General features: G+C 44.0%; 1 protein-coding gene across 4 annotated transcripts in view; it reads left to right on the plus strand.

Annotated features, from left to right (window-relative positions):
* Fam222b (family with sequence similarity 222 member B) overlaps window positions 1-23,377 on the plus strand; it is a 61,926-nt gene that overhangs the window by 31,717 nt on the left and 6,832 nt on the right. For all 4 annotated transcript variants that reach the window (XM_006977457.4, XM_076542957.1, XM_015996242.3 and 1 more), the window contains exon 2: window positions 19,381-19,502. In XM_006977457.4, the coding sequence (XP_006977519.1) occupies window positions 19,421-19,502 (82 nt within the window). In that variant the 5' untranslated portion in view covers window positions 19,381-19,420. The remainder of the gene's footprint in view (window positions 1-19,380; window positions 19,503-23,377) is intronic.

Below are 23,377 nucleotides of genomic sequence, written 5' to 3' on the forward strand. Positions count from 1 at the left end.
GTTCAATTCCCAGCACCCACTTGGCAGCTCACACAGCTGTCTGTAACTCCAATTCCAGGTCATACCCTCACACAGACATGAATGCAGTCAAAAACACCAATGCCCATAAAATAAAATTAATTAAAAAAAAAAGAGATTATTGAGTATGTGTATATGTGTTATTCAGTGCCTCAGAATAGCCAGTCTGCCTGCCTGTAATCTTAGCAATCAGAAGGCTGAGGTGTAGGAGTCTAAGTTTGAGACTAGCGTACGCTAGGTAGGGAGACATAAAGAAACAGGTAATTGATAAATTAATCAAGCAAACAGCCAACCATAGTGATAGATGGATTTCACTTAGCAAGGGATTTGTGTTGGGGGTTGGATGACAGATGAGTTGCCCCGTGGTATTGGATCACACTGTGTGTGAATCTCCCTGGCTTTATAGCTGGTGGGACCCTGAGCTAACATGTTCATTTGGAAACAGGCCAGTGATAACACTGCCCTTGGGCCTGGATGGATTGGAAAATAGGACAGAGTAAACAATTGAGAGTATAAATAATGAATCTGCCTACTGAGTCTTGATGGAGTGAGAGAGATTATCTTCAAAGCTGTTCATTCTGTCAGTGAAAGAGGAAGAGGCCACTGAATTAATTACCTGGACTATGTTACTGAATACATTATGGTATTATTGCTAGAACCATTCAAAACAAAGTTACTTTTCAATTTAAAAAAGTTGTTATGTGTATGGGTGTTTTGCCTGTGTATGTCTGTGTACTATGATATGGCCAGTGTCCTCAGAGGCCAGAAGAGGGTTTGGATGGCGTGGAACTGGAGTTACAGAGGGTTGTTAGCTGCCATTTTGGGGCTATGAATCAAACCCCAGGTCCTCTGAAAGAGCAGCCAGTGCTCTTAACGACTGAGGCATTTCTCCATCCCCCAAAGTTACCCTTGCATTATAGACTTACCAAGTAAATAATGTGTTTTGTCTACCCTTTAGAATGCAGGCCTTTGCTTCCTTCCCCAAACTTGGTTTTCCGTGAACAATGAGCAGTCTTTTGTTTAGCGAAATTTTAGACCTCTGCTCAATGAGAAATTTCATTGTTTGTAAATGTATAAGGCAAATGAAAGGGTCTGGGTCTGCCTTAAAGGAGTTCTTTGGTAACTTGAGTACATATACTTCAAAATTAAATCTGTTTTTAATATAATTGTAGTAACAACTCAGAATAGGTTAAGCCAAGAGTTCCTTTAGCTCAAGAATCATTTCTAGTATTAAGATAAATATTTTTACTTCAAGTCGGGCAGTGGTGGTGCACACTTTTAATCCCAGCACTCTGGAGGCAGAGGTAGGCAAATCTGTGAGTTTGAGGCCAGCCTGGGCTACAGAATGAGTCCAGGACAGCCAAGGCTACACAAAGAAACCCTGTCTTGAAAAACCTAAATAAATAAATAAACTTTTAGCTTCAAGATTTGTTTTCATCTAACAAATCAATAGTTATATTCTCAGTATTTTTCCGAGGTAGCAATAACTAAGGCTTTGCAAATATCCAGACAAAATTTGGCAGTGAGGTCAGACCCAGAACCATGATTAGAATCTTCCCTTCTCTCCCTTCTCTCAGTTTCAGGGAGGCCTGGAGCTTGCAGTCCTCCTGCCTTAGTCTGCTAAGTAACGAGATTGCGGCCGAGCCAGTAGACCTGGCTCTGGCCTTGAACTAGACCTTCCTGCCTCAGTTGCTAGAATTACAAACATTATATCACTTGGATTTCTTTTTCTAGATTTCTAACTGTATTTAACAGTTTTCTCCTATAATGTAGAAAATCTTTATTTGAAATTATTATTTATTTATTTGGTTGGGTTTTTTTTTTTTTTTTTTTTTTAAAGACAGAGTTTCTCTATGTAGTATTGGTGCCTGTCCTGGATTTCGCTCTGCAGACCAGGCTGGCCTCCGACTCACAGAGATTCACCTGGCTCTGTCTCTGAGTGCTGGGATTAAAGGCGTGCGCAACCAACGCCCAGCTATTTGAAATTATTTGAAGACAGGGATATAAAAATTCCAAATGTTTATAAACTGTCAAAAAAAAACCAAAAAAAAAAAAAAAGATAGGGATATAACTCAACAGAAAAGCATGTGCATAGCATCCCCAGAGCTCTAGGGTTCATCCTTAGCACTGCAAAAAATAAGTCAACAAATAAAAATTTCCTATATTCCCCATGAGATGCTGTTCTTGTTTCTCTGGTTTGCCAAGGGAATCCAAAGATCAGGACACTATTACCAATCAAAAGAAGAAAGAATGAATCACTGTGAAGTGTTAGAAGAAATAAAGAGAAGAAAAGCCATGAATTTCAGGAAGGGATCATTGGACTAATTAAAACAAATTCCATAGTAGACCGGGTTTGTTACACTGCAGCCTGTGTGTACCAGTAGAGGCTATCCTTACCAGCACGGGCAGGATTACAGTGAAAGCTTCCTCTCTGTCAGTGACACATTAGCTCTTGGTTATTCATTATTTGTACAGAAAAGCCAACAAGCAAAGCATTTACAAAAATACCCAAAGTGTTTCCAGAGCCATCATTTTCTTATTTTATGTGTATGGATGTTTTGCCTGCATGTATGCCTATACACGCATTGTGTGCATGCCTGTACCCACAGAGGCCAGGAAAGGCTGTTGGATCCCCTCAAACCAGAGTTGCATATAATTGTGAGCCATCTTTTTGAGACGGTCTCACTCTGTAACCCTAGCTAGCCTGGAACTAGTGTAGACCAGGCTAGCTTTGAAATCATAGAGATCACCAGCTTCTGTCTTCCAAATGCTAGGATTGAAAGCACCTGGCCGCTGCTGCCCCCTTACACACCCCCCCCCCCTGTTTTTGGGAGACCCAGTCACTGTGCTAGGTACTTTATGAGTACAGTCTAATTTAGTCATTTTAGTTAAGGTAGGTCTACTTTACACCAACTTTTTTTTTTTTTTAAGGGGGAAGTATTGAGGCAGGGCCTTATGTAGGTCAGTATGGGATCCTGTGGGGTCTCTGACCATGGCCAGCAAGAGACAAAGGCAGTTTGGTTTAACACAACTCAGTAGCTGCTGTTGGTTCAAACTTTGGAAGTCTGACCCTGATTAGCTTATTTTAGATATATTTAAGCACAGTACAATTTGGTGAAAAATTTCCTGGTGATAAATAACTCAGTTCCTTGTGCACAATAAAGCTTATGACATAGCTGGGTGTAATGGTGCACACACTTAATGCAGCACTGGAGAGGCCGAGGCAGGCGGATCTCTGTGAGTCTGAGGCCAGCCTGGTCCATAGAGCCAGTTCCAGGACAGCCAGGGCTACCCAGAAACACAAAACAAACAAAAATAAGCTTAAGACATGACTACATTGAAACTCTGTAAAGTACACATAACATCTTCCATAAAGATAAAGTTCTATAGTTTGGCAAGCTCACAGTAAGGATCTAGGGGAGGGTCCAGTGTGGTCTCGGGCACATAGATAGTGCAAAGGTCACTAGGCTATTAACCACATCTGACCCCAGTCTTCTGGGTGGTAAACAAGTTATACATGTCTTCCTTTGAAGAGAACTCTGTGTGTCTGTGTGTTTTAACATTCCTAGTTCCCCTAGTGCTTATCTGTGAATACAAGAACCTCTTTGCTTTCCACATGTTGGGATTATAGTCTGATACAACCATGCCTAATTCTGGGAGGTGGTGGTGTGTGTTAGAGTCTTTCTATGTAGCCCTGGTTGTCCTGTGTCTTGCTATGTAGATCAAGCTGGCTTCCAGCCTCTGCCTTCCAAGTGCTGGGATTAAAAGTGTGTGCCACTACTGTTACAACTACACCTGACATCTTTGGTTTTTTGTTTTTGTTTTTTTTCTTTTGGTTTTTCGAGACAGGGTTTCTCTGTGTTGTTTTGGTGCCTGTCCTGGATCTCACTCTGTAGACCAGGCTGGCCTCCAACTCACAGAGATCCACCTGGCTCTGCCTCCCAAGTGCTAGGATTAAAGGCGTGCACCACTGCCGCCCGGCATGTTTTTTTTTGTCTTTTGTTTTTCCTTTTTAACAACTTTATTCACATTTTCACCAGGAATTTTATTCTTTTTTTTTATTCTCAATATACAATATTGCCACCGCACCTGATACATAATAGGTACTTAGTGTGTGTGAGTGAATGGTGTCTTTACTAAATGTGTTTGTTTCAGGCTATTTACCTTCTCTCTATATACTACAATTGTAGATCTCTCACTTACAATACTGTTTTTAATATCTCAGATGTGATTGCACTTTTTTTATTTCACATCAGGTAATCCCTTCTCCTTTATGGGGAATCGTGTTTGAATGTTCTATAGCTGATATATATTATAAATTATGTGTATATATATTTAAATTTAAAAAGTAGAAAAGGGAGATTTATTCAGTATAGCCACCATATTGGGAAAAGGGGAAAAGAGATCCGGTGACCCCTTGGGTCCTGAAGTAAGATTGTAGGTCCAATCTTGATCAAGGTATGGTTACAGCACATCATTGGCCCATCATTGTCTAAATTTGTAATTGCCCCTGGAGAAGAGAGTTTCTGTGCTGACTGGCCCAGGCTTTTCTTGAGATTCCTGGGGAATTCCAACTTCCTCAGGTCCACTGCTTTAATGGTCTGATAGCTAAGTGTCTGTTTAGAACATACTCATTTCTACCAGACTGGTTAACATTTTCTGCTTTCTGATAGCTAAGTGTCTGTTTAGAACATACTCATTTCTACCAGACTGGTTAACATTTCTGCTTTTCGTTTACCACCTCAGTTTTGAGGTGGACTATGTCTATGTCTGAAACAAATACGGTCAACTCAGGCTGGAACACATTTAGTTAACACCAGGTAGTTGTGTATAAGGTCATTTTTTCCTCATAACCTTGGCTTTTAATGTCTTTTAGATGGGCTGGCACAATCAACTCCATCTTATGGGTTTGAGACAGATTCTTGCCCTGAAGCCTAGGCTAGTCTCAAACTTAGGATCCACCTGCTTCAGTTTCCCTAGTGCTAGTTTAACAGGCAAGAGTTGCCATGTTTTGGCTTCATTTAAATTCCTACAGCTCCCTCTCCTCTGTGAACAGTATTCTCTAAAGACATTGTTGGTTAACTATCTGCCGGTTTGCTCTCCATTTCCCATGGCATAAGATCTGCCCCCGTTGGTCTCAGGTTCATGCTGTCTGTCCTGTGGGCAGTGTCCTAGCATCTCAAAAAACATTTGTTCAAGATCCCTTTTCGGAAGCTGCTCTTGCATTCATCTTTACAAGACTTTTATAGCACAGGAGTCGTATAGACCTTTCCCAGCACTGTCACGCTTCTGAACTGTTGATTACATAGTTAATGGATGACTAGAAAAGAACAACCAAATTTTAAGTGTATTTTAGGAATCTGTTATCTAATTTTAACTCGGGAGTATTTTTGCTTTATTTTATTTTTAAACAAAGATTAAGGGCTGGAGAGATGGCTCAGCAGTTAAGAGCAGTGGCTGCTTTTCCAGAAGACCCGGGTTCAATTCCCAGCACCCACATGGCTACTCATAACTGCCTGTGACTCCAGTTTCAGGGCATCCAACGCCTTCACACAGACATACACGCAGGCAAAACACAAATGTGCATGAAATAAAAGTAAGTAAATTATTTAAAAAAAAAAAAAAAGATAAAAGCTTAAAAAATTGGCCAGCTGTAGTGGTACATGCCTTTAATTTCAACACTTGAGGGGCAGAGGCAGGCAGGTCTCTGTGAGTTCAGGACAGCCAACGCTACACAGGGGCAACCTGTCCCAAGAAAGCAAAAAAAAAAATAATAATAATAATAATAAATCATCCCATTGTTATAATGATGACAAGGTGAAATTCTTTTTGTTAATAAATGTATTTTATGTATTCTTTGGCAATTTTTTACATGTGGACAATGCATCTTGATCATATCCACCCCAGCTCCCTTCTTTGCTCCTCCGTCTTACCCTCCCATATATCCCCAACAGGCCCCTCCCCACTTCATGTCTTCTTTTTTAAAGCCCACTGAGTCCAATTAGTGTTGCCTGTTGGAATGCTTACTGATCTTGCCGGCTTGATCTTGGGCACATCACCATAGTTGCAGCAGAGGATTCATGAGGCCACTGAATGGTGAGGACACACCTCATCGCATCCAGAACACGGTGTTTCTCTGCACCACTCCCCCATCCTCTGGTTCTCATATCCTTTAGGACCCCTCTTCTGTGGTTGTCTTTAGTCCTTGGGGGGTGAGGGGCTTGGTGCAGATGTACTGGTTGGGGCTGAGCACTCAATGCACTTATTCTCAGCATTTTGACTAGTTATGAGTCCCTCGTTAACTGCTGCCCTCTGCAGAAGAACCTTTCCTGGTGAATGTTGAAGGACTGTGTATAAACACAAAACATTTAGAGGTCAGTTTGACTTGTCTGTGTAGCAAATCATTGTTAATAGGTTACCCCCTAGGGCCTGTGACCTCCTCAGGCATGGGCTTCTTATTAGGTTTACAATACCAGACTTACTCCGTTCTGTGGAACAGGTCCCAAGTCCAGTCCAAAAGCATTGACCCCCTAACTTTGATGCCTCCATTGTATAGTGGACATATATATCCAATTGACATATATATATCAATCTTGGCTGGTTGATGTTGTAGAATGTATGGTCACCATTGATGGCTTTTCTCCCTTGGGGGCATGCATAGCACCTTACAGCACTGTGGAAGCACTAGCCAGCAGGAAGGAAGTTTCCAGTCAGTTCCATCTGGGGTTTTCTGTCCCGTAACTGAAATGTTCGTTGGCAATATGGACCTGCTCTCTAGTCCCGATGTACTACAAAGAACAACTATTGCCTGGGTCTCAGGCCTCCTTGCACAATAACTCACAGGTGAGGTATCTTATACTGTGGTGGTCTGAAAGAAAATGGCCCCGGTGACATGTGGCACTATTAGGTGTGGCTTTGTTGGATTAAGTATGGCCTTGTTGGAGGAAGTGTGTCACTGTACAGGTGGGCTTTGAGGATTCCTGTGCTCAAGCTATGTCCAGTGACACAGTTCACTTCCTGTTGCCTGTGGATAAGCTGTTTCTCAGCTCAGACTCTCGGCTCCTTCTCCAGCACATCTGCCTGCATGCTGCCATGCGCCCACCATGATGATAATGGACTGAACCTCTGAACTATAAGCCAGCCCAGTTAAATGTTTTCCTTTATAAGAGTTGCTCTGGTCATGGTGTCTCTTCATAGCAATAGAAACCCTAGCTAAGATATATAGTATTTTATTACTTTTTTTTTCTTTTCCTGGAACTTGCTCTGTAGACCAGGCTAGCCTCTGCCTCCCGAATGCCACCACCACCTGGATAGGGTCTCTCTACATAGTCCTGGCTGTTCTGGAACTTGCTCTGTAGACCAGGGTGGCCTGGAGTTTTCTAAGGGAACAAGTAATGCTGGGCATGTTGGGACATGCCTGTCATCTGAGTACTCAAAGGACAAACCTAGGAGAGTTACCTTGACTTTGAGGCCAGACTGGACCATGTAACAAGATCCTGTCTCAGTAAACAACAACAAGAACAAAACATGGTCAGGAGGAGAGGGCTCAGTGAGGAAAACGCACTTGCTGCCAAATCTGATAACCTTAGTTCAGTCTCTGGGACCTACATGGTAGAAGGAGAGAACTGATTCCTTAGGCTGTTCTCTGACTCTGATGTGGATGTATATGCACACAACAGATTTTTCTGTATATAACCAAAATGTGTTTTGTCAGCAATAAATATAAAATTAATAATAATAATTTTTTTAAAAGTAGCACTAAGGGCCAGTTGTGGTGATGTATAACCTTTAATCTCAGCATTCAGAAGGCACAGGCAGACGGATTTCTGTGAGTTTGAGGCCAGCCTGGTCTACAGAGTGAGTTTCATGACAGCCAGGGCTACTAGAGAAATCCCATCCCCCCCCCCCAAAAAAAAAAAAAAAGACTTATTTTGTGTTTGGTTTTTTCTTTGTTTTTCAAGACAGCGTTTCTCTGTATATCTCTGGAACTTACTCTGTAGCCCAGGCTGGCCTTGAACGAAGAGGTCTGACTGCCTCTGCCTCCTAAGTGCTTGGATTAAAGGTGTTCACCACCACCACTCAGATTTTTATTTGTTTATTGTTTTTAAACTTCTGTACCTGAGTGGGGTCCACCAGTTGTGATGTCTCCTACCTGTAAACTCACAGGCTGTAACGAAGAAGCAATAGAATCACTACAAGATCAAGGCCAGCCTAGACTCCATAGTCCATTCAGTGTCAGCAGGGCTATATAATAAGACTGTTTTTTGAGACAGGGTCTCTCTGTATAGCTTTGGAGCCTTTCCTGGAACTCATTTTGTAGCCAGTTCAGGCTGGCCTCGAACTCAGAGATTGGCCTGCCTCTGCCTCCCAAATGCTAGGATTAAAGGCGTGCATCACCACCTCGCAGTAAGACTATTTAAAAGGGAAAAAAAGGGAGTACAGTAGCAGTGTGCTTGACTAACACTGAGGAAACTGGGTTCAAATCCCAGCACCACCACCAAAAGACAAACAAAATCTGTTGATTGTAAGGGACTGGAGAGGTGGGTGGGTCGGCAGTTCTAAGCACTGCCTGCTTGTCCAGAGGACCTGAGTTCAGTTCCCAGAACCCACATGGCTCACGACCCTCTAACTCCAGTTCCAGGGGATTCAGTGCTCTTTCTGACCTTCCAAGGCACCAGGCACTATTTGGTGCACAGATAGAAATGCAAGCAAAACATCCATAGACAAAAAATAAATTTATTAAAACAAGAGGAGCTCTCTCTGCACTCTCTCTTTTCTGTTTCCTCTCTGCTCTACTCCCGCCATCTTTCTGTCTCTCCAGGCCTGGTTTCTTTCTAATAAAGCTCTTTCCAACTCTGGCAAAAATAAAGGAAGGAAGGGAGGAAGGGAGGGAGGGAGGGAGGGAGGGAGGGAGGGAGGGAGGAAGGAAGGAAGGAAGGAAGGAAGGAAGGAAGGAAGGAAGGAAGGAAGGAAGGAGAAAGGGAAAGGCGTAAATGCAAGTCTGCCATGACATTCCAGAGAAAGGAGCAGTGTTTTAGCAGAGTAAAGGGGAGTGAGTCAGGCCACAGAAGTCTGGCATATCTAAAACCTATTCCTAAGAGATTTAATTTTGCCAGTGAAACAGATGATGCTATGCGCCTGTCTAAAAATGAAATGAAGGGGTTATTGAGATGGTTTAGTGGGTAAAGGTGCCTGCCACTGTGCCTGGTGTCCTTAGTTTAATCCCTGGTACCTATATAAACCCAAGTTGCCCTCTGACCTGCTGCATGCATACCGTGGCCCATGTGTATACTCACAAATAAATAAAATGTAATAAAAAAAAAACAGGAAAGAGTTTATGTCGGGTTCTCTTTTTTACATTTATCTTTTTATTTATGTGAATGTGTGTATGCATAAGTGGGGGAGACAAGAGGACATTAGCTCCCCTGGAACTGGAGAGTCACAAGCAGTTGTGAGCTGCTGTGTGTGTGTGGGGGGGTTCTCTGCAAGGGCAGTAGGCACTCTTGACCGAGCCATCTCTCCAGCCCCCTCGCATCCTTTTTTATTAGAGCATGGTGGTGGCACAGAGTGCGAACAGTGCAGAGCTTTAGCGCATGGAGATAAGACCACAGTGCTTTACCTAGGTTGTTCAGAGAGACTTGAACAGTTCTTAGCAAACTTTAGCTTTAATGGGATTAGCTGTTTTAAATTCATCTTGGGCTTTTTGCCAATGGCAGCTTCCCTCCGATTAGGGCGTTAGTTCAATTATGTCCAATTAACTTTTATTGCAGATAGCAGTGATAATTACTTGGAGTCAGTTTGGGCTGCAGTTATCCCAAGGCTGAAGTATGAACTTGATGGATTTTAATGACCACCATGACACAGTTCATTCCCTCCCTGCACTACAGTTATTTCTTTGTCCAGACCTCTTTTATGCAAGAGGTCAGAATGTTATAGAAATCTGTCTCACAATGAAAACATACTGTCCTCCTTTTGAAGAGCTATGTAGGATCATATTTTAAAAGAATCTATTAGGAACAGCCTTAATGTTTTTTATATTCTGAGATCATACCCTTGAGTTCACTTATGCTTATCAGAGGAGACTAGACCAAGATAGAACTAAACGTCATTCTCAGCAGTATGTGCTAATTGTAAGATTATAGTAATTTGCAGGAACAGGCTGGTCTCTGGTTGTATTTTAAGTTCTGTCCTAAGTACAAAGGAAAACTTTTGGATTATTTTTGAAATCAGTAGGATGCTAAGGATATGCTTCCTCAGCTCTCTAGGCATATTTATTGACAGAGTCTCACGTAACCCAGGCTGGCCTCCCACTTGGAATGGGAGAATGACCTTGTACTTCCCGATCCTCTGTCTTCCCTTCTCAAGTGCTGCTGTTAGAGTTGTGAAACGCCGCACTGAGTTTTCCGTGCTGGGCCTCAAGCATGCTAGGCAAGCACCTGACCAAGTGAGCTGCGTCCTCAACTCCTCATTTTATAATGTTCCCTTTTCAGAAATTTCTATTCATCCATTCAGCATGTATGTGTGCGTGAGCACTCTGGTCCGTGAGAGTGTAGACACATGGGCCCTGTGTGAAAGTCAAGGGACAACTCGGCTCTCCTATCAAATGGGCTCCAGGCATCGAGCTCAGGCTGGCCCATTTCGTAGCTTACCTTTACCCTCCCAGCCATCTTACCTATCCCAAGGATGTTCTTTTAGCAGAGTTGAAAATAGCCATTACTTGGTGGAAAAAGAGGCATAGAAAGAAAGCAAGCCAGGTATGGTGATGTATGTCTGCAGTCCTCATCCTTAATGGTGGAGGCAGGAAGATCAGAATCTCAAGGTAATATTTTCAGCTACACATTAATTTCAAGGCTTTCCAGGGCTACTTGAGACCCTGTCACAGACAAAAATGAGAATCCTTACTAACAGACCACTTTCTAAGTCTTTGCTGTGATTTCTAACTCCACCTTTTTTATACTTAAACATTGCTACTTTGTATTCTTCCTTCCCCTACCCTTCCCGACTTTTCCAGACAGGGTTTCTCTGTGTAGCCCTGTCCTGGAACTCACTCTGTAGCCCAGGCTGGCCTCAAACCCAGAGATCCACCTGCCTCTGCCTCCTGAGTACTGGGATTGAAGGTGTGTACCACCAATGCCAAACACACACACACACACCCTCCACCCACCCAAGACAGAGTTTCTGTGTAAACCAGGCTGGCCTCAAACTCACAGAGATCTACCTGCCTCTGCCTCCTAGATGCTAGGTTAAAAGGAGTGTTTCCCCATGTCCAGTTATTTGTCAGTTTTTGAATTAAAAAAAAAAAAAAAAGATCCTATTCTACTTAATTTACTTCTTTCCTTTCTTTATTTTGGGAGGAGGAAGGGATAGAATCTCACTCCATAGCCCAGGCTGGCTTTAAATTAATCTTCCTACCACAGTCTCCTGAATGTTAGAATTCCAGGCATGCGTCACCAAACCTGATTCACGTTTACTCTTTCCCTCTGCCTTAGTTAGGGTTTCTATTGCTGTGATAAAACACCCTGACCAAAACCAGCTTGGTGAGGAAAGGGCTTATTTCATTTTACAATTCTCAGCTTACACTCCATCAATGAGGAAAGTCAGGGCTGGAGACTGATGTAGAGGCCACGGAGGAGTGCTCCTTACTGGCTTGCTTGCCATGGCTTGCTCAGCCTGCTTTCTTTCTTTCTTTTTCTTTTTTTTCTTTCTTTCTTCGAGACAGGGTTTCTCTGTGTAGCTTTGCGCATTTCCTGGAATTCACTTGGTAGCCCAGGCTGGCCTCGAACTCACAGAGATCCACCTGCCCCTGCCTCACAAGTGCTGGCATTAAAGGTGTGCGCCACCACAGCCCGGCAGCCTGCCTTCTTGTACAATCAGGACTACCTGCCCAGGAGTGGCACTGCCTACAATGGGCAGAACCCTTATACATTCATCATTAATCAAGAAAATGCCCCATAGACTTACCTATCTGATAAAGATAATTTTCTCTGTTAAGATTCCCTCTTCCCAGGTATGTCTAGGTTTCTGTCAAGTTGACAGAAACCAGTCATCAAATCCTCCTTCCCTCTGCCTCCTTCACACTCTCCTGTCTATTTGACGGGGTTTCACGTAGTACAGGTTGACCTCTAACTGAACATGGAGCTGGAGCTGGCCTTGAACTCTTAATCCTCCTGCTTCTGCTTCCCAAGCCCTGGGTCTACAGAAATGTGTTATTACCCAAAGTTTATGGTTGTTGTTTTTTAATTACTAAATGGTTGTACCATTTCTTTATATATTTAGTAGTTGCTTGCATTTTTCTGCCAGTGTCTTTGGTAGGAGTCATGTTCTTACCCTCTGGCACGCACTCCGTGTTCCCATAGGGCCTTTCTTTTTGAGCCTATTCATAAATCTTCAGCATCTATTCAGTTTCATTTAAGTAATTCTCTACAGTTTTGATGAACAACCTTTATATGTACAGTGAGAATCAGTGTTACTTACTAAAAAGCAGAAATAAAAGTTTACAAATGCCTCTGGAAATGTTTATACCCAGTGGTATGCTTTGATGAAGCACTTTTCTTTTTTCTTTCTTCTTTCTTCTTTTTTTGTTTGTTTTTCCAGACAGAGTTTCTCTGTATAGCCCTGGCTGTGTGCTGAACTCACTCTAGACGAGGCTGGCCTCCAGCTCAGAAACCCCCTGCCTCTGCCTCCCAAGTGCTGGAATTAAATGTGTGCGCCACTGCACCGCTTTGATGGAAGACTTAAAGCACAGATAAGGAAGATGCCCGTGCACTCGAACGTCATCAATTGTGATGATGCAGTGGGCTCAGAAATATGGCTGGAAGTGGCATCTGGACTTGTTTCCAAGTAACACCTTGTGATTTGTGTACTTAGAACAGAACAAGCTTTCTGAGCGACCTTAACTTTCTGTCACCCTTCACCCTTGAAAGTTGCATTCTAGACTGGATTAGAAGCCATCCTTCCTGGCGAAGTGACTCTTTGGCAAGGGACTCTGGCCTTTTGTACTTTGTGCCATTGTGAGGAGAAGGGAAGGTTGTAAATGTGCAGCTTCTATAGCTGGCTTCCCAACACTGCTTTGCCAGAGTCTGCCATTGCTAAGGTTGTAAAAGCACTTTTAAATTCATGTTATGACTACAGTCTGTAAAATTACATAGACGGCAGCTGTACTGAGGAACTTTTTTCCTTCTGAAAGATGGCGTCTTGATATATAAGCTAGCCTTGAACTGGCAATACTTCTCCTGCCTTGACTTTGTAGTGCTGGAATTATAGGCATGCGCCACACCGGGCTTCCATGAAAGCTGTCTATGGGGACGGAAGAGATGGCAATGGATAGAGCATCTCTTGTTCTTCCAGGGATCACTTACTAGCACACATGTCAGGTAGTTTATAACTACCTCTGGTTCCAGGTCAGAGAGATCTGATGCTTCTGCCTTCAGGAACACCTACACACACACACACACACACACACTTAAAAACAAATCTTAAAAACAACCTTTCTGGCTCACCAGTGGTGGCATATGCTCATATTCCCAGCACTTGGGAGGCAGAGGCAGATGGATCTCTGAGTTTGAGGACAGCCTGGTCTACAGAGGGAGTTCCAAGACAGCCAGGGCTACACAGAGAAACCTGTCTTAACCAAAAAACAAAAGAACCTGTCTGCCTGCCATCAGACTTGCTTTGCCTTCAGTCGGGGCCTATTTAAAGACTCTAGGAGGCACGTGCCTTTAGTGTGCATGGTGGCAGAAGCAGGCCAATCTCTGTGAGTTTAAGGCCTCTTGGCCAGCGGATGCTATATAGTAAGACTCTGTCTCCAAAACAAAACAGACTAAGTATTCTAACACTTCAAAGTCTTCCTATCTTTATGATTTCTACAGACCACCTGGAGTTTCAGCAGTCTAGTGACGTAAGTGAGAGTGCCCTCCTGGCAGACACCAGGCCCTGTAGCTGAGATCTCCAGCATTGCAAAGCTGAAGAGCTAGGCAAGCTGTCCAGCCTCAGTTTCCCCTGGAGATGATTGCTCTGTCATCTGGCAGCTTTTCGTGGCATCATGTGGAACTAGGAGCCTTGAAAATCAAGTGCTACATAACCTTGAGTTCTATTTCATCTGAATAATTTGACACCTTCTGGAGGAAATTGTGGAAGATGATAAGAATCCAGCTTATGTCTTACTTTAAGGAAGAAGTTTCTCCTAATGCCTACTTTTCACTTTCTCTGGGAGAGAGCCAACAGATTTTGTTTATTAGCTTGTTTCGAGACAGGGTTTCCTCTGTGTAGCGTTTGGAGCCTATCCTGGAACTCCGTTCTGTAGACCAGGCTATCCTCGAACTCACAGAGATCTGCCTGCCTCTGCCTCCCGAGTGCTGGGATTAAAGGCGTGCGCCGCCGCCGCCGCCGCCGCCGCCGCCGCCGCCGCCGCCGCCGCCGCCGCCGCCTGGCTAAGCCAACAGATTTTTTTTTTTTTTTTTTGCTTTTTCGAGACAGGGTTTCTCTGTGTAGCTTTGCGCCTTTCCTGGAACTCACTTTGGAGACCAGGCTGGCCTCGAACTCACAGAGATCCGCCTGCCTCTGCCTCCCGAGTGCTGGAATTGCCAACAGATTATTAATTCAGACATAAATAAACTTTTTTTTTTTTTTTTTGGTTTTTCAAGACAGAGTTTCTCTGTGTAGCTTTGGAGCCTATCCTGGATCTCACTTTGTAGACCAAGCTGGACTCGAATTTACAAAGATTCGCCTGGCTCTGCCTCCCAAGTGCTGGGATTAAAGGCATGCGCCACCGCCTGGCTTTTTTATTTCTTTTTTTTGTTTGTTTGTTTGTTTTTGTTTTTTAAGAGAGGGTCTCTCTTTGTAGCCCTTGCTGTCCTGGAACTCACTATGTAGACTAGGCTGGCCTCTAACTCAAAGATCCACCTGTCTCTGCCTCTCCATCTGCAATCTTAAGTAGTTTTCAGGGCCAGACAATACCAGAATTGCCTATAGATACTGCCTTATAGAATTCACAAAATTGTATACATCTCTTTATTTTCAGAACCTGGCATTTTATAGATATATAGAGAAATATGAGGTAGCAGCCTTTTAAATCCCATAAACAAAACATTGAGTGATTATTTACTCATAGGAATACAGTTATGATCGCAGTTTTTCTTATTTAATGGTAGGAGGGGGTGATTGTGACACTTTGACTTGGAGTTCTGTGTGTCTTGGTTGACTAATGGGATATTGATAACTTTGAAGACATCAGAAAGGTGCAATGTTCCTCACTTGCGGCTTGGCCCTCTGTTCTGTTCTCAGAATGAAAAGATTCTTCCCCAAATAGTCATCTCCACAAGTCTCCTGACAGAACACATTTATAATGACCTAACCCGCAGGTGACCAGAATCTGCAACAGGGTTAGCCAGTATTAATATTGATCAACCAAACCACAGTCAGCTAAATAACACATGAGCATAAGGGTAAATGCTTATTGGAGCTGCTCTGTTAGCACTGTGCTGACCATAGGTGACTCATATAAATGAACCTAAAAAGCCAAGATTTCTTTAATATTACAGGGTTTTTTTCTTTTTGAGGCAGGTCACATTCTGTAGTTGAGGCTGGTCTGGAAGTCATGCTTCTCCTGTGTCAGCCTGTTTAGTGCAGGGCTTACTGTGTGTGCTGCCATCTGTGGGGAGGGGTTATCATAGGTGGATGGTGGGTGTTGTTAGATAATGATTTGTCTTTCATTTGATTAATGTGGTTCATCTTCTCTCTGGATTTATGTGTGTTGAATCATCTTCCCACCCTTGATATAAATCCCACTTGGTTGTGGCAGATGATTTTGTGGGGAACTTTTCTGTATGTGTTCACCAGGGATATTTATCTGAAGGGTTTTGTTTGTTTGTTCGTTTTGTTTTGTTTTGCTCTTTTTTAACCATTCATTTGTGGGTATGGGTGTGGGTGCTTACATGCACAGAGCGTCAGTTCTCTCCTTCCATCGTGTGGGATCAGGAGATTGAACTCCGGTGATCAGGCATGGCAGGAAGTGTGCCTTCACCTGCTGAGCCTTCCATCTCCCTGTCCCTACCTGAGGTTTTTCTCCAGTGTCTGTGGTGCTCTGGTGTCAGGACAGTGCTAGCTCATGCAGTGAGTTGGAAACGTTCCCTCTTCAGTTTTCAAAGGGATTGGTAAGATTGGCCCCAGTTGTTCATGAAACGTTCAGTAGCATTCTTCTGGTCTTTTGTTCTCATTGTCTTGCTCTGGGCACAAACTCAAATATTTATGAGCAAAATCCCACCCAGTCTGACAGCTCTGCTCTTGATTATGAATGTGATTAGATTCAAAGGTCACTCCTCTCCTTATGTGGTTGCAGTGACCATTCCCGACAGGGCTTGCAGAATTCCAGCCTGCTATGTGATGGAAAGAGAATGGACATAAGCAAAGTCCGGGTAAGCCGCTTACAACTGTAGCTTCGTCAGGTTTTTAGGGACACTCATTTTATCCGTGGAGATTAAAACAGAGAAGCAAACGATGCTTTTCAGTATAGCAGACACCCAGCAGAACACTGTGGCCCAGTGCCTTCTGTCGTATCCCATGCACACCGGTGATGACAGAGATGATGCATACGAACTGATACAGCCAGAGTTCAGTAGTTAGAAGTGGAAGGAGAGAACCGCACCCCAGAGTTGTTCTCTCATCTCCACAGTGCACTTTGTGGCATTTGTGTACCCTCACATCACACACACACACACACCAATAATGATGAAAACCTTTTAAAATAGATAAAATTAGTATCCAGGCTTTCCCTTTTGGATATGGACATTTTATTTTATTTTATTTTATTTATTTATTTATTTTGGTTTTTCGAGACAGGTTTCTCCGTGTAGCTTTGCGCCTTTCCTGGGACTCACTTGGTAGCCCAGGCTGGCCTCAAACTCACAGAGATCCGCCTGCCTTTGCCTCCGAGTGCTGGGATTAAAGGTGTGTGCCACCACCGCCTGGCGGATATGGACATTTTAATAGTCTCTAACTCATCACAGTGAAGGTGTACGCGCACGCACGCATGCATGCATGCACACAGGCACGCACGCAAACATACACACACATACACACAGAGTTTGGGTTTCAAATAAGTTCCAGGGCTAGAGACTTAGCTCAGTTAGTTTTTTTAGATCGATTTATTTTTATTTTATGTATATGGGTCTTTTTGCCTTCATGTATGTCTGTGGATCACACCCTTGCAGTGCTGTGGAGGCCAGAAAAGGGCATCAGATCCCCTGGAGTTGGCGTTACATACATGTGAGCTGCCATGTGAGGAATGGGACCCAAGCCTAGGTCCTCTGGAAGAGCAGCCAGTGTTCTCAGCAGCGGAGCCAACTCTCCAGCTCTTTTTAAAAATTCATGCTTAGCATGCCATTAAACTATGAGAGTGATCCCCAGCACTACCAGCATCACCCCCAAAATGTCCTAAGGCCTGAGGTTAAACAAAGTATTGCTGTCATTCAGAGATATCAGCCAGTAATATTTACTGGGCATTTTTTGTGTGTTTAATTTTGTCCCTCACTCTGTAATTTGGAAGGTAATTAAGACCTATGTTCTTAGGAAGCCCACCTCAGATTAAAAGATTAAAATGTTGAGCTGGAGAGATGGCTCCATGCTTAAGAACATTCATTGCTCTTGCAGAAGACCCAAATTCAGTTCCTAGCATCCATTTGCGAGCTCACAACGGCCCGTAACTCCAGTTCCAGGGGATCTGACACCCTTGTCTGTCCTCCTCAGGCTCCTGTGTGTATGTGGTGCACATGAACTTAGACGCAGGCACACACATATAAACAAACTAAAACAAAGCTGATTATGATGTCCAGAAAGAGAAGAAATGAACTTTCTTGGTACCTGAATGATAAATAATCCAGTTAGTAATGCTAGGTAAAAGTTAATCAGTGGTCCAGGACAAAGTGTTGTTCTTGTCAGAGATCCCAGTGATGGCGTTTGGAGTTGAACAGCGGGTGATAGTAAAGATAGGCTGACTGAGGACCTGTTGTGACAGGTTCTGAGAGTGTCCCTGGGGAGTGGATTTCCAGGGCAAGGGTGGTCATTGCCTGTTACCCTGCTGGGAACCCTTAACAGGAGACCCTTAAATTCCAGACTGGCCTGGGCCAGCCTATCCTCCACCTGCAACCCTACACACACACACACACACACACACACACACACACACACACACACACACACACACACACACACTAGAAGGGGACTTCCAAACTTCTCAAACTCCATGTGTTTAACACCAGCATGCACATAATTTGTAGCAGTCTACAATTTCAACAAAGTCAGAAGTATGAACATTGTTTTAAAAAATGCAGCTTTTTGGAATTTTTTTTTTTTTTTTTAGACTGAGTCTCTCTCTTTAGCCCTGGAGGTCCTGGAACTGGCTCTGTGGACCAGGCTGGCCTGGAACTCACAGATATCCGCCTGCTAGTACTGGGATTAAATGTGTGTGCCACCACCACCTGGCTGAAAATAACAGCTCTGAAGGGAATAAGGAATAATTTGTTCTGAGTTCAGTATGGATGAACATGAACAGGGGTTCAGATTGCCCTGAATGTCACGTTCCAGTAGAAATGGTCTCGTACATTTTATAGTCACATAACAAAAGATGGTCATAAGTCAGTGCATTGATGGACAACATCGTTGGGGAAAGCAGACGAACAAGTTAACAAAGCTTTGTGGGTAGCAGGACTGAAGATATACCACCATTATTGTGGTCCTAGATCTGCAGCATTCCGACTCCACAACAAGGGGGTCAGTCAGTGAGAAAACACCTGTAATCACAGCCCTTGGAGTTTGAGTCAGGAGGACAAGGAATTCCAAGGCAACTTTGGCTTCATTAAAAGCCCATCTCAAGCCAGGCAGTGGTGGCGCATGCCTTTAATCCCAGCACTCGGGAGGCAGAGGCAGGTGGATCTCTGTGAGTTCGAGGACAGCCAGGGCTACACAGAGAAAGCCTGTCTCGAAAAACAAAAAATCAGGTGTGTGATGTCTTTGCAAATCTGACGCAGTACTTCTAGAAGTGCCTTACTGCCCCCACCCCAGTTAGGACTGCAGGAGGCTAAGGTCACCCTGCAAGGCCAGTGCTCTCAGTGTAGAAGCTTTACAAACGTGCGTTTGTGTGGGTCGCTCTTTCCCAGTTTCAGTCAGTCCTTCCGCCCGCACATGTACTGACTGCAGTGAATTGCTGCTGCAAACAGAGATTTGGGTAAGTTTTTAACCAGCCCGCTGTTAATTCAGTTGCTTCTCTGTCCCCACGTGGCACTCTGCTGCCCATATCGGATGTCCCTTGTACCTTCCTTAAAGGAGTCGCTCCGCGTCCCGTGACCTTATTCTTTGTTGTCGTTACAGTGTGAGCCACTGCCTCGTGTTGGGTTGATGCTGGTCTGCCATGCTAGCCTGTCTCCCAGGGCCAGGTGACCTGTCCTTTCAGCTTCTCTCTCACACGCAGATGAACACTGGACTTCAGAAATGTAAGTAATCTGGATGCCCTGTGTTTTGTCCGGGCATCGTGTCTGAGGGGTACTGACCATGAATTTGGTACTTCCCAGGTATTCCTGAGCTGACATTTCAGGACAGCAGCCACAAAGGACTTGTCTGTCAGCAGTGTGAGATACCTTGGTGGTCAGGGAAGTCCTCTCATGTCCCACAGTTCCCAGTGTGTGTGAACTTCACTTGTTAGTTGTAGCTTTCTGCTGCACAGCAAAACCACAAGGAACGTCAGGGGATGTGGATCATAGGACCCTTCAACGAAATGTTCCCTCTGAACCCTGTGAGGTGCTGAATGAAAACTCAGTGCCAGGGTCGGAGAGATGGTTCAGTGGTTGAGAACACTGACTGTTCTTCCAGAGGACCCAGGTTCAATTCTCAGCACCCACATGGCAGCTCACAGCTGTCTGTAACTCCAGTTCTTGGGGATCTGACACCTTCACACAGACATACATGTAGGCAAAAGACTAATGCACATTAGCAAAGAAAGACAAAGAAAACTGATTGTCCAGCTCACTTTTGTATCTCTGAAGTGACTGGGTACGCTGTTGGTGATTCCTTGCTCTCTGAGTGTGGTCTGCCAGGGAGACAGACAGTTCTCTTGGTTCTGCTCTCTGCCCTCTGAGCCAGCATGGCTTTAGCTCACAGAAATGAAGACGCTTTTCCCCCAGGAGTCAGGAGCTGATTTCCTCAGTTTCTCTGGGTGTGTTTGTCTACCGGTGTACTTCCCACCTGATTGAACCTCTAAGGACTGTTAGATTCCTGTCTTAATTCCATTAAATTGGAGTGTTATGATTCACTTTTCTCAGATCTCTATCTCTGTCTCTGCACTACATGATATACAAGGGAAATATTCCTTATTTCTGACCCACTATTACATGGATAGTGCTAAGTATAAAAACAGCCCTAAGTTTGGAATAAACCTTTTTAAATCAAAAGGGGGCAGCTGGTGAGGCAATGGGGCTTTCTGCAGTGCTGTGCACTTTACCTGAGTTCTTCATGGCATCCATTAGCAAACTTCCTTCATAAGTGCCAGGAAGCCAGTATTTGGAGCTTTGTGGGCCGTAGCCTCTGTCTCATCTACTGAGCTCTTCTGCTGTAGATCAAAAGCAGCCATAGACAGCCTGGAAACTGACTCGTGTAGCTTCATTTCAGTCATATTGCCTCCAAAAGCACACTGCAGCTGCACTTGGCACATCAATTATAGTTTGCTGTAAGAGCATCAGCAGTTAAAAATAGTCTAGTCTTAATGGTATAAAGCCAGCTACGTGGAAGGCTGAGGCAGGAAGATCACAAGTTCAAGGCCATCCTAGCTCTTGGACCCTGTATAAAAAAAATAAAAATAGAGCTGAGCCTGATGGCACACAAGTTTAATCCCAGCATTTAGGAGGCAGAAGCAGGTGAATATCTGAGTTCAAGGCCAGCTGGTGAGGACTATCCTGTCTCAGAAAAGTGAACAAAAAAGTAAAATTAAATTGGAGCTGATGGTGTAACCCAGTTTGGTGGAATGCTTACCTAGCTTGCACAAAGCCCTGGATTTGATTCCAGCACTGAATAGAATAGGATGTTGGCACAGGCCTTTAATTCTCAGCAACCAGGAGGCAGAGGCAGTCAGGGAGTTCCAGAACAGCCAGGGCTACACAGAAACCCTGTCTTCACAAACAAAAACATCAGCAACAACAGACAGCTGCTTGACTTCACTTCCTCGGAGGAGCAGAGCACTGACCCTCACTAGTTCTGAATCTGTCTGATGAAAGGACAGAGAAGACGGGACACCCTCCTTTCCCTGGCTCTGACTCTGTAGGCAGGGCCGTCCCTGGCATGCTCAGGAAGTACTCAACCACACAGCTGTACCTCCAGCCCTGGCCTTTGTCATCCTGATGACTGGGCGCTGTGTGCTATGATGATCTGTGTGCTATGATCATCCCAACGCACACACTCAGTTGTGTCCTCGTCCCGGCTTCTGAGAACACAGTAAGAGGAAATACACTTGGAGAGTCCCGTAGATGACGGGGCTCAGTGATACCGAGGAAAGAGTTGCCAAGCACGGGGGTGCCACCTGCAATCCCAGTGCCTGACGAGCTGGGGCTGGAGAATTTGCTAGTTCAAAACCCAAACAAACCCAGGACATCTTAGCTTTGAGTGGGGCTGTGGCTGCTGGAGGAGATGCTTGAGTTAGGTGGGTGTCCTCTTGGACATTTCTAGATTGTATGTGCCATGGTGTCCCTTGCTTTGAGTCCTCAGCTGTTTAGGAACTCTGCTTGTAAATTTGGTTTTGCTCCTGACCCATCTTTTCCCAGAAATTGTGGGTTTTGGAATTTTTTTCTTCCTTAACCCCAAGCTCCCTTTCCTAGCTCAGCACCAGGGATGTAGTAGTAGCTCATCAAAATAGTCACTGTGCAGTGGCTGAAGTGGTCAGAGGTCTTCATGTTGTCTTTGTTGTTGTTGTTGGATCGTTTTTTTTTCTGTGTTTAATGGAGGTTTTCATTTGTTTTGAGACAGGTGTCTTGTTTGTTTGATTCATTTGTTTTTTGAGACAGGGTTTTTATTTGTAGCCCTGGCTGTCCTAGATCTTGCTTTGTAGACCAGGTTGGTCTCGAACTTAAAAGATTCACCTGCCTCTGCCTCCTAAGTGCTGGGATTAAAAGCGTGCGCCACCATGCCCATTTTTGAGTCAGTCTTAAGTATCCCAAGCTGTCCTTGAACATTGTAGCCAAAGATGACCTTGAGCTCCTGATTCTCTTCTACCTCCCTAAGTGTTGGGATTACAGGTGTCTATTACCATACCTGGCTAGCATATGAGCTTTTTAAAAATTTGATGGGTATGGGTATTTGTCCCGTAGGTCTATGTACCACTTGCATTCCTGTCGCCCACAGGCCAGAAGGGGGCGTCAGTTCCCCTGGAACTAGAGTAACAATGGTTGTAAGCTGCCATGTTGGTGCTGGGAATCCAACATGGATCCTCTGGAAGAGCAGCTGGTGCCCTTAAGTACTGAGACATCTTTCCAGCCCCTAACATACCATTTTTTAGTTGACAAGTTTTTACCTCCTGCATGCAGAGCCTTGGGAGAGCCTGGAACAAATACTGAAATTACTTTATTTCTTTAGATATCGGCATGCCCCCTAGTGGAAAAGTATGGCAATTGTGAATTGACTCAAAGACTGGATAAACTCAGTAATTGCCTACTGTGTGTTAGGTACTATTTTATATATATATATATATATATAATGTAAGATTTTTCTCTTTAGACTATATATATATTTGTTTGTTTTGTTGAGTTTGGGCTTCACTATGTTGCCCAGGATGGTCTCAAACTCCTGGCCAGTGATCCTTCTTCCGTAGCCTCCCAGTAAAGAGATTGTGTGCGTAACGTGCATGTGTGTTGTGAGCAGCTATACGGGTGCTAAGAATCAGACCCAATCCTGTGGAAGAGCACCCAGTGCTTTCAACCACTAAGTCTTTTACCCAGCCCCTACACACATATTTTTAAATTTTTATTTTACTACTTGTGTTTTTTATGAAGCGGGTATGTGCACAGGTACATGCATGTTTCTGTGGTACACTTGTGAAGTTCAAGGATAACTTTTGGGAGTTAATACTTTCCTTCCACACTGAGTTCCTGGAATCTAAATTAGGTTGTCAGCCTTGTACACACAGTAAGAGCTTTGCCTTCTGGGCCTCACTGTCCCTATTCACTAATTCTTCAGGGGAGACTTTTCCTGCTCTTTTTTTTTTTTTTTTTTTCCTTTAGCTTTCAGAGACAGGGCATTCCTCTAACCCAGGCTGACCTGGAATTCACTGTAACCATCCTACCTCAGCTGCTAGAGGGCAGAGTACAATGTGAGTCATCGAATCCTG

The sequence above is a fragment of the Peromyscus maniculatus genome, chromosome 8 (assembly GCF_049852395.1).
Source record: "Peromyscus maniculatus bairdii isolate BWxNUB_F1_BW_parent chromosome 8, HU_Pman_BW_mat_3.1, whole genome shotgun sequence".
NCBI classification, from domain to species: domain Eukaryota; kingdom Metazoa; phylum Chordata; class Mammalia; order Rodentia; family Cricetidae; genus Peromyscus; species Peromyscus maniculatus.